Below are 12144 nucleotides of genomic sequence, written 5' to 3'. Positions count from 1 at the left end.
GAGGCGCTTCCCGGGGCAGGTTTGCGGAGGGGAAACAGCAGCAGGCAAACTCCCCCGCCCCGCAGCCCCGGTTCGCGGTGCCTACAGCAGCCGGTCAATTGAGCCGCTTGCCTGGAACTGTCCAGGGTCCTGAAAGGAGAGGCGCTGCAGCGGCCTCCTCTGAGCGAAGAGTGGCCGCCTTGGGGGTCCTGCCCGCTTCGGTTTCTCACCGGTTGCTTGCCCACCGCGTCCTTAGAGGCGGCTAGGGGGACTCAGGACATTGCGTGCCGGGCCAAGCCCGTGTGTGTCAGCTTCAACAAGCCGAGCCGCCTAGCCTAGCCAAGCTCCAGACGCATGCGCATGACTGGCGAGCCACCGTCCCCGGCTGAAGAGCCTGATGCTACTCACGGATGTGAGCCATGCAAAGATTTCCAGCCGGTTCCCGAGATCGAAGGGGAAACTGTAAGTACCCCTGAGAGCTCCAACTCTTGGCCCCAGCGCGTGGGTTGAAGAACGCCTCCAAGTCGCCGGGATTAGGCTAACGCTATCCAGACCGTCTCCCTCTTTTGGCAGACCCTAGCAGCAAACGTAGTGTGGTCCTCCCCCTCCCCCTGCCCCTCTTCTTTTTCCAAGCGTGGTGATGGAAGCTCCTGTGGTCTCCTCTGAAGGAATTACTTCCCCTACCTTCGAGGCAGAGGCGGAGATGTTCAGCTAGGGCAGCCGATTCCAGAGCGACATGCCACAGGTCTGGGGGCGGGGAGGCGGGGGTGTTGGGACCGAAAGACGTAAAGGGCTGATGACAGCCCAGGGCAAACTCACTGAATCGGAAGAGGTCTGTCCTGGAGGAATGTCAGCTGTGACGGCTGTCCTGGAGCAGAAGGGTGCATTATCTTGACTTTCTGGGCTTTGAATTTTACAACAAGAACTGGTTGGGGTGGGTGGGTCTCGTTGAAGTGCCAGGCGAGGGCGTTCAGGCGAAGAGTAGCAGAGTAAAGGCCGGGGGGTGACCAGGAAAGTCCTGGTCAGAAAGAGCTTCTGCGACCCGCGCTCTGCCTTCCTGGAGAACGAGAGGATGAAGGGGAGAAGCCAAGGCACAATGTCTAAGTATGCCTGAGGAAAGAAGAGTGGTAGAGAGAAGGCAAGAAGGCAGGCGGCGGGTAGGCTGCAGGGATGCCGCTGGACAAGGCTGCGGGGGGGGGGGCGGCTTCTGTTGCTTCCTTTGGCGTTTCCCAGTCCATCAAGCCCAAGAAGCGGCCCCCCGCACCGGGTGGATAGTGCTATCCGCTCCATCTATAGGGAGAACCCTCCTGCAAAAAGGGAGAGCCCAGCAAAACATTCTGCTAGAAGTCAGTTCGGGAATTCTTCTTGCTCACTCTCGGGATGCCGAGAGCCTCGTGGAATTAGCGGGAGAAGAACACTCTCACGGTGAGGAATAAGGTCGCATTAGAATTAGAAAGTAGTCTTTTTCGTGTCCCGATATTTGCATCGATTGTGGCCTGTTTTGACTCTTTCCCCGCCCGCTTTCTTTCCGTAGCCTTTCGGGTTCTGGTGCGGAATTTGGAGGCGCCCCGGCTCTAGTAAGCTGCCTGCCCTGCTTATTTTCGGTACAAGTTTCGCTCAGATTCGTGTTGTGTAGAACGTTACTACCTCGTTTTTATTTTCATTTTTTGTGCGAAGGATACGTTCCTTTTGCCTAGGATGTCATCCTCTCCGTTCCTTTGTCCAAGTTAGTAAAGAAACTTATTAATTTCCAAGTCAGTAAAGAAAGATAAATGACCGACAAATACAGTTGCACCGACCGTTTCTGCCCTGGCCTCTCTATCTACCTACCGCTAGAGGGCAGCGTTTGGAATGTAGGAGAACCGTCCTAGGATCTCCTTACAATTAGTTTATCAGTATATAAAGAGGAATGCTATCTAGTGTGTGTATGAATACACCAGATTATATGTTTACCACAGACAAGAAACGGTATGTAGATGGAACAGGGGTATGTATGTATGTAGGGAGAGTTGATCCTCAAGAGCATGAATTACTATGGCTGTGGAAGAAGTTTATATCACACCTACTGTAGGCCCTGAGAAAACCTCTTTACTCTCTCGCATACATCCATGAAGAAGTGGGTACCATTCACCACTATGGGAAAAGTAAGACTATGTAATATTGTCACAGCTGTAAGGAAAAAACCCAGATCACCTTCTGTCTTGAAGCTGCATGACTCAACCCTGACTGATAGGGAACCTAATTGAAAAGTGCAAAGTGTTACAGTTCCCCATCTTTACAATATGCAAGCCTTCTTACACACATATACATACATACCTCAATTTCTGTTAGTGCCCAAATGTCACCAAAAGGTAGTATAACAGCTAGAATCTTCTAGAAGCATGGAGATACTACCAGGAGCAGAGTGTGTGTGTGTGTATATATATAAAGCAGCTTGATAGCATCTCCTTGTGGAAGCCCCATCAGAAAAAATATATATTCCAGCCCATTCTCAGTTTTATTTTGCTCTCTTACATACTCCATCCCAAACACACTATTTGATTTTGACATATGTTGTCTTTTAGCATGAATCACATAACAGCAAAGCACAAGCAACCATTTTGAGGAGGGTAAGGATTTTCAGATTATGACATCCACAAGCACTGAAAGTAAATTGTATTGATTCCCCCCCCCCCCCTTTTTCATCCTCCAAAATCCCAATGCCAGGTTGCATAATCAGTTTTTCAAGAATAAAGGAGTTGGTGGTAGTTTCCACATGGAGGTTTTGCTTCACCTTGGCTGCCTCACATTACCAACAAGAGCAACACAGGGAATCATCTCTGTGTGGAAGGAGCCACTGGATTGAATGAAAATTAGGGACAGCTGCAGCAGAAGCTCAGTGACTTTAAATATGCAAGTAGAAATGGCTGTAATTTAATCTAGAGGCATTTTTTGTATATAATCTGTTCTATTTATTTATAAACATGTAAATTCTAACACCACTGATATAATATACGAAGCCAAATAAACTACCAGCTAATTCAAACAAAAGTCCCCTGACATAGCTGTTCTTTTGTTTTACATATTTCTACACACCCAGGATTGCCTGAGTGGCATCCAATGGAAATTAAAACAATACCGTTCTCCAATTCCACAACAATAAACCACAATAAATAAAGCACAACCACAATAAATAAAGTAAAGCTAATAGAAGAATAAAAACATTAGCAGTGTAACAAGCAGCTTAAATTCAAATGCAGTAACCATCTATAGCCCAATAAAAAACATCTGCACAGTTTTCAAATGCTAAGAAGCAGAGTGTTCAAATACCAATGGAATTGCTGGGTTTCCCTTGATAGGGTATGTCATGTATATCCGTTGCGGGGTTGGATGTAAATTCAAATGTATATCCTCACATGATAAATCACACACTGATACAATAGAACAAAGTTGGACTCCAGTGGCACCTTTAAGACCAACAAAGTTTTACTCAAAATGTAAGCTTTCATGGGCATGTACACTTCATCAGATAATGAAGTGAGGTACATCGTCTGATGAAGTATGCTTGCACAAGAAAGCTTACATTCTGAATAAAACTTTGCTGGTCTTAAAAGTGTCACTGGACTCTAACGTTTTTCTGTTGCTTCAGACCAACATGGCTGCCCACCTGGATCTATCTACACTGATATCATATTTGCAGTCAAACAGTTGAATAAGGGTGGCAGTGCATACATAATTTTTCTCTGTTGCTGCTGTAGTGTTCACCTAAAATGTAAAACCTGCATGGCATGCATATGATACAGCTCCATTTACAGTTCCATTTATAATATTTCAAGTATTTCTATCTTACCCTATCTCATTAGACTTAAGACAGCTAACAATAAAGCATCAAGTTGCAAGGACCCCGACCAGTACAACAAAACACTGATAAAATAAAAACAATACACAAAACATACAGATTAAAAGCACACATCATTGACTGCTGCTTCTTATTGAGTGGATGCTTGGGCAAACCTGAATTTGTTGCCATGTGATCAGTGGAATAGTCCTGTATGAATAGGATTATTTTAAATTTCAGTTGAAATGCAAAGAGGGCTAACTTCAGTGGGACTTTCTTGCATTTGATTTTCTTGTGGCTATGCCTCCTGCATCTAAAATTGATCATTCACTACAGTGAGACTGCTGCTTCTTATTGAGTGGATGCTTGGGCAAACCTGAATTTGTTGCCATGTGATCAGTGGAATAGTCCTGTATGAATAGGATTATTTTAAATTTCAGTTGAAATGCAAAGAGGGCTAACTTCAGTGGGACTTTCTTGCATTTGATTTTCTTGTGGCTATGCCTCCTGCATCTAAAATTGATCATTCACTACAGTGAGACTGATTTGACACTAACCTTGCTCTGTGGCAAGCTTCCCTGTTTCTCCAGAACAAGTTTACTGATTTCGCACAAGCTGCTCCATGCCGCCATTTTTTGTCGTGGCAACCCCTGATTTTACGTGTGGCAAGGTAAACCTGAAAAAACAGATTTATGTTGCCACATGTCAAATCGGGGGTTATCATGCCAATAAATGGTGGCACAGAGCAGATTGTGTGAAATTGCTAGCTTGCTCCAGAAAAAAAGGGAAGCCTGCCGTGGAGCAAGATTAATGCGAAATCAGTCTGAATGTAAGACATGGTAAAATGGTCCTAATAGATAACATAATTAACCTGAAACAAGCCAGGACAAAAATCTACCCCTGTTCTCAGAAAAGGAATAAAAAAAAATACTGTGGATGTATTATGATTGCAGAAGACTTCCAATTTGGATAGAATCTGGGGTGAGTGTCTCGAGCAGCAAATTCTGGCTGGGTTACCTCTATCACCGCAAAAACTGAAGAAGTACTAATAAAACATTATATGTTTTGAAGTTGTTGTATTTTTCTGCTCCTTCTTCATTACTTTGGAGATCAGGCTGTTTCTTATGATTCATGACACGAATGCTGGGATTGCTGTTGTTAACTATTCAGTAGTGTTCAACTCTTGGCAGTTTTATGGGCCAGCTCTCTCCATGTTTTCTGATCTTGTACTATTTCTTTGAGTTGTTCCATGCTCAGGCTTGTGTTGATTTTTATGGTTTCTAGCCATTGTCTTCTTTGGTGGTCGGGTTTCCTTTTGCCGCACTAGCCAGCAGTTTTTTTAAGCAGGAACGCCAGGAACGCAGTTCTGGATGGCTTGGTGTCAGGGGGTGTGACCTAATATGCAAATAAGTATTTGCTGGGCTTTCTGTACAAAAAAACCCCTGTGTGAAACAATGGTGACATCAGGGGTATGGCCTAATATGTAAATGAGTTCCTGCTGGGCTTTTTCTACAAATAAAGTCTTGACACTAACCCATCCAAGCCTAATTGTTTTTTCTAGTGAGTTCTTCTGCATGACATGGCCAAAATAAGTCAGTTATAGTTTCATGATTTTTCCTTCCAATGGCAAAAATAGCAACAATAAAAAAGATTGGTGTCTAGTGATGTGGAGGAGTTAGGTTGGCAGACTGGCTAGATGGCTGAAGTCCTGCCAGCTGGATTGGAATATTTCTATCAAATACATTAATGGACATAAAAGATACCAGAAACAATGGGCCAGCTAATGATTGTGTGCAATTGGGAATCTGTATTTTTTTTTTAATTATAGTCTGTTACATACCATATATTAGTCTGGAACACAGTCATAAGATTTATTTTCATTTATTCTTGCTATCAAGTCACAGTTCACTTATGGCCTTAGGATTTTCAAGGCAAGAGGTTGTTTGCCATTGTCTGCCTCCACATCATGACCCTAGTATTCCTTGGAGGTCTCCCATCCAACTAACCAGGGCCGACCCTGCTTAGCTTCCAAAATCTGACAAAATTAGACTACTCTAGGCCATTGTAAACTAACACATCCAAATCCTATTGATTTCAGTGAAAGAGTACAGCATGTTCTGTAACCATTTGAAATTTTAAGAATTTAAGTTTATCTGGACTATATACTTAACTTGCATCAGTTTTATACCCTCAACTGGATAATATTATATACATCATTCCACTACTACTATTGACAGTGATGTACTCTTTGACACTATCCTGCTATCTAAACAGCACGAGCTTATCTGTTTCAATTTTAACTAGGAGTCTTTTCCATGTGGAAACTGATGATTTTACATGTCTCAAATGTGGGCAACTGGATGCTCTGACGAAGCTTGTTTCTTAAGGCACGTCACGAGAGTCTTCCTCTCAAGTTCTAGGCTTCCAGTTGACTAAATGTGAGAGCTGTGCAAAATAATTTTTTCTGGGTAGTGGTAATCACAGAAATGAAGAATAAAACAAATAACCCTTCAACGTTGTCTACACAAAGATTAGCATATAGTACATCAGTATGCAGTACTAACCTCTTTACAGAATTGATTCTAATGTCAGACTTGCTGTGGTTATCACAGCAAATCTATACCAGCAGTTCCACTGGGTTTCAAGGAGTCACCTCTCCCTCTTTTCTTATGCATGCTTTTAAGAAAGTAAGTAGGTTATACATTCCTGCATACAGCTATGGATGCACCTGTGGAATTCTAGTGCAATTGTCAGATTCTATAGTAGGATAAGGATCCTAACAGTCATACCCAAAAGGAAAGGTGTATGAATAAATGATTAATGCATTCCATGATGAATCACCTTGATGCAACCAAGCATCCTGACCAATATTATGTCAGCTGGTTTATAACACTAATTTATCTGAGTCAGATCTTAACACTTAAGACAATAAAATACTGTATGAGTCACTGCCTTATATAGTGCCACATGATTCCAGCACCCAGTATGAGCTGTCAGAACTTCTTGGTGGTGTGAATCACTGCATACTACATTCAATCTGGCTTTTAGGAAGTCCATTCATACTAAAAGCTGGAGGTTGTAGGATGCACTCTAGTTTCGGCTTTGATGGGACTCAAAAGAGGCTTCCACAGCTGCCTCATGGACACCAATGTCCAGTTGTGTTGTAAAAATGCAAGGTAAATGTATTAACTTATTCAGATCTTATTCATGATTTGTCTCACCTTTCACATGTTCCACTTTAGAAATATGCAAAGCCAGTTGGAGGAGAATGTTTTGTTCTTAGTCAATTTTCAGCACAGAGGCCAATTTGACTGACAAGCAAAGGATGTCCTTGCATTGTTTTTAGCTCAAGGCTTCTTTTTAGTTTTGCACCATGACCTTGAAAACATTAAAATATGCATAGTCCTGGGGACATTCAGAACTTGGTCACAATGTTGACATTAGACAGCCTCACAAAGCAGCACACTTTGAACAAATAATTGTCCCTGTGTAAAGCTCCTTCACACTGTCAGATCGTTTTGGTATACATGCAGGCTTTAGATTATTAGTGAGAAGGGCTATGTGTGGGGGTGGACATTTCAGTTCTAAGAATGGCTTTTGAAATGTAAAACAATGCTTTCATGTGTATAGAGCTGCTATTCTTCTTAAAGGGGGGGTGGAACATATATATGGTAGCTAGCCTAGTTTATAGTCATCACAAACTTTCAAAGAGTAAGATCTCAATATTTATACTACCACATACAGAAGATGGCTTTAGCAGTGCAAGCCATATTTTCAAATTGGTTGATTAGTGTACTACTTGTACTGAAATCCTACATAAAGTTGTCAGATAATAAATCAGTCTTCCTGCATGGTTAAAAATTTATTCAGAAACTTAAGTGCATTTAAGACTTTTTTCATGGGCCCACTGAGAAATATTTTAAGTGTCATTGATGGATTGGGTGCCCAATAGCATGGAGAGCCATCTTTCATCTTTTTGGGGGGAGGGGCTGCGCATAGGGTTTTCTTTGAGTGGGGGGATATCGTTCACTCATCTTTTAGGTACCCTGACCTCTGCTAGAAATAGAAACTGAAGGCTGCCTTGGAGATGACTGCTCCACATGTAATAAATTCATTCTTTCCCACTCCTGAATCCTCAATGTATTTAAAGAATTCAGCCATGTATAACAAACAGGATGGATGTTTTGGTGAGGCTTTTTATAAAGCAGCATGTTTAGAATGGATGTCTGAAAATCAGAGATCGGCTGAATAAGCAAAGAGGATAGAAATGAGCTTTCATGTAAGATGACTTAAGTCTACCATATTAAGAGGTCAAACTGGATCACCCTCTAAATCCATTCCAATCTTATGATTAAATGAACGAGAGCTACATGCTCAGATCCTAATCCAGCAAAACCATTAAGCACATCCTTCATTTTAATCATGACATAGTTTCAAATGCTGGCAAAGCAATGTCACTTTTTTTCTTTCCAATTTGTAGGGATAAGCATCTGGATATTATTAACCATCCATGGTAATGGCAAAGTCCCCATTCTATGTTATCATTTTAACTAATCCTGACTGGAGAATCAACAACAGCTGGCAATATTGTAAAGGATTCAGGTCTATTCAGAAACATTCAGATGTCAGTGCTATTCTGGCATTTGGCCATCTGGCTTAGAATTTTAAAAAGTCAGAAAGAATAATTGTACAGGTGGCAAGCTTGCAGGAACATTCACCAGTTATCAGAGTTACACCTATAGATCTTGCCATCTGAGATTGCACTAATAGGTCTGCCAATTCCAAAGAGTTGATTATATGACTCACATTGCTGGTGTTTAGACATGGAGAGAAAGATTCACTGGATTCTGTATAACCAGAGTAGTTTCTGTTTGCTTGCTGGCAGCTGCCTTCAGTTCACTGTGAATAGGTGCAGTGTAAACAAGCTGAAGTCAATAAAATCCTGCACTCTCTGGTGCCCTGGATGCTAGGCAAATGTTTTACTTGAACATACAGGTATATAGACCTGTATTTAGGTAAAGGCCCCTGCCAGGCAGAGTCTACCTGAGTGTTTGAAAGCATGTGCACTATAATAAGGACAAAACAGATATTCATATCATAGACTAGGAGGGCAAAACAGCAATGATACTGGAGTAGCTATCTCTCGACATCTTTAATGTTCCTTAAAAGTAGCTGCAGAAAGAACATTTCAGTCTCTCTCTCTATATATAGTGAGGGAGATGTAAATCTTTTACCATCTTTTCCTTGAGAAAGAAGACAGGCAGCCTCTGAGTTGTAATTTAGGAAAGTGCTGGGCAGAGTGGGGGTACTGTTAAACAAACAGTGAATGAATAACAGTATCTAACTCTAATCACATTTTATTTTGCTGTATTCACTTCTTTTAGAATTCTTCTCCAAGCTGGGCTCCCTTGCAGTCTGTGCTAGGCTAGATCAAAATGCTTTAGACATCAGAATGCTGCCAGAGCATACATAGGAAAGACTTAGCATCCATTGCCCTATTCTCTGTTTTTGTTTAAAAATTTACGTACTTTCTGACACTTGTTGAGACATGACAAGGGGGTCTCATGTTTAAAACTCTCCTCTTATGTATTGTCTGCCCATCTGCATTGCAAATGAGAATTAATTCTCTGTAAAATGAGAACATACATTGCTACCTGTCTGAACACTCTCAAATAGAACCCCTTAGTTAAGGTGTACAATCTTAAAGTTATCAGCTTAAACCTCGACCATCAGAGATCAGCCCAAATAAAAACCTCAGACCAGAGCTTTACATCTGTTGGGTTCAGGCCCAGCGCTAGGGGTTCTGCCGCTCCAGGCAGACCCCTGCACCATGCCCCCCCTAGAAGCTCCTTTAACAAAGTGTATTTCGCTCGCACGCAGAGCGTGCGCAGGGCGCAATGACATCATTAGTGAATGTCATTGTGCAGAACAGCAAGTGGGAGGGGGGAGAGAGTGACGGGCAGCATACAAGAGTGCTGCTGTGCCGCCACTTTCCCCCTGCACTACGCTCTTTGGAGGCTTCCTTGGAAGACTCCGAAGAGCACGGTGTTTTAGTAGCACCTGGTTGCTTTCGGGTTGAAAGTGGCCGGATGATGCTAAAACACAATGCTCTTCAGAGGCTTCTAAGGAAGCCTCCAAAGAGCACCACAGCTAAGCGATGCCTTCCCAGGAAGGGGCAAGGGGAGTAAGGGGGCGCCTGCTGGCACTCCCAGGTGGGGTAGTGCCCAAGGCAGCTGCCTACCCTGCCTACTCCCACGCGCTGGCCCTGGTTGGATTGGATCCTGAGTGTTAGAAAATAGTCCCACACTGAGCTCTGTGGACACAAGGGGTTGTGGGATCTGCAGGGGTAATAGCTGTGTAGATTGGGAAGCTGCAGCAGGGAGGAGGCAGAATTGCTCCCTTCTTCCTCTTCCACCAGCAGCTGACCCTTTTCCTTCCCTACTGCAGCCTCCCAACCCACATGACTCTGACTCATAGTTGGAAGGGAGTTCCAGAGAAATCTAGTCCAACCCCCTGCACAATGCAGGAAACTCCAAATACCGCCCCCTAAATTCAAAGGATCTTCATCGCTGTCAGATGGCCATCTAACCTCTATTTTAAAACCTGCAAGGAAGGAGAGCCCACCATGTCCCAAGGAGGCCTGTTCCACTGAGGAATTGCTCTGTCAGGAAGTTTTTCCTAAAGTTGAGCCAGAAACTTCTGATTTAATTTCAACCCACTGGTTCTGGTCCTATCATCTGGGTCCACAGAAAACAACTCAATCCAGGTCCCACAACTTCCCCTAGGTTGGAAATGACTGCTGCAGGTAGGGGAATGAGAGGAAGATCCACATCTATCAGCACCTTCTGCTGAAAGATGTTGTGGTGTTTGCGTACACATTCACACAATAGGCAGATGTTGGTACGAGTGCCTGAAAGCACATTCCACTCTCTGGATCAGTACCTTGAACAAAGATCCAAATTCTGCATATTGTTTTGTATGACCAAAACAGCTGTACTGTTGTGAGAGTGACCTATACTATTGCCTAGATATGTATAGCAAACAGATTAAGTACATGTGGAATGAAGGGCTGCTGTCTCCAGTAAGCACAGGAGTTTTTAGTAAATACCACCAGCATTGTCTGTTCACAAAACTAAACTTTTGTCTAATGACAAAACTAAAATCCTTTAACATCAGGAGAGAAAATGCCATCGTTCTTATTTAATGGTTTGCCTTTCTAGCCTCCTGTACAATAACATGGGCATATATGCATTTAAACCATTTTTATTTCTTAAGAGTTCACTTCAGGAATTACCAGTGTTGTTAAGAAGTGATTTAGCTTGCTGGCTTAAATGTTGATTACAGAGTGATGTGAGCACCAGGATCTTCTGATTCTAGAGAAAATTTGACAGTGTGTGGGCCCATAGTTTGAAAATGAGTGGGAGGGATGACTAGCAAACATAGTAGTACTGTACATCTCTTCATTCCTCCATCCAGGGATTCTTTTTTTTTTTTGTAGAAAAAGCCCAGCAGGAACTCATCTGTATATTTGGCCATGCCCCATGATGCCAACCCTCAGCCAGAACTACATTCCTGTGCATTCCTGCTCAATAAAAGCCCTGGCTCCATCTGTATGTTCTTTGTGCTTAGTTGCATGCACACAACCTTCATACAGAGATAAGCACAGGGGCACTGAGATGCAAGAGAGACCAGGGAGAATGTGTGCACAAATTCAAGAGCAACACTGAATACTGACAGATTCATTCTGGTCTGAGTGGGTTCTTGCCTGTATAACTCAGGTACTTACTTGAAATGAAATGTGTTGCAGTGGGCTGGATTGCTCATCGGAATACTGGGTGCTTCACTTTGCCATTTCAAAAAGGCAGAACTAGAGTTGTCAGCTCTGAGTTGGGAAATTCCTGCAGATTTCGTAGGTGGAGCCTGGGGAGGGCAGGGTTTGGGGAGTGGAGGAACCTTAGCAGGGTATAATGCTGTAGAATCTACACTCCATTTTCTCCAGGTGAACGCGTCTCTGTAGTCTGGGGATCAGTCATAATTATGGAAGAACTCCAGCCCCTATCTGGAGATTGGCAATTTCATTCAGGACAGCTTGTCCATGCTAGGAAGAAATGTTGCATTTCTTCTCGCTCTGCAGCTGTTACAAGTACAGAACCTTTGTCAAAAACAAAAAAGAAAACTTCATGCCAACCACAATAGCCAAGAAGTATATGAATTGTGATTCTCCATGACAAAAAAGCAGGCGACATAATTAAGGCCAGCACTTCCTCCTCTTTTCTCTCTCTCCTAGTGTGTTCTCCTGATCTGGCCCCTCAAGATCAAATCTGTTTAATTTCAAAACAAAAAGTCAG

The 12144-nt window shown here is 43.0% G+C and overlaps 1 protein-coding gene across 1 annotated transcript in view; it reads left to right on the top strand.

Annotated features, from left to right (window-relative positions):
• Positions 1 to 272: 272 nt before the first annotated feature.
• Positions 273 to 12144, top strand: part of RGS20 (regulator of G protein signaling 20) — a 30813-nt gene continuing 18941 nt past the window's right edge. Inside the window, exon 1 of the mRNA XM_060242969.1 lies at positions 273 to 441. Coding sequence (XP_060098952.1) covers positions 334 to 441 — 108 coding nt within the window. The 5' untranslated portion in view covers positions 273 to 333. The remainder of the gene's footprint in view (positions 442 to 12144) is intronic.

Source organism: Heteronotia binoei, chromosome 7, assembly GCF_032191835.1.
Source record: "Heteronotia binoei isolate CCM8104 ecotype False Entrance Well chromosome 7, APGP_CSIRO_Hbin_v1, whole genome shotgun sequence".
Taxonomy (NCBI): domain Eukaryota; kingdom Metazoa; phylum Chordata; class Lepidosauria; order Squamata; family Gekkonidae; genus Heteronotia; species Heteronotia binoei.
This window is presented reverse-complemented; position numbering and strand designations above follow the sequence as displayed.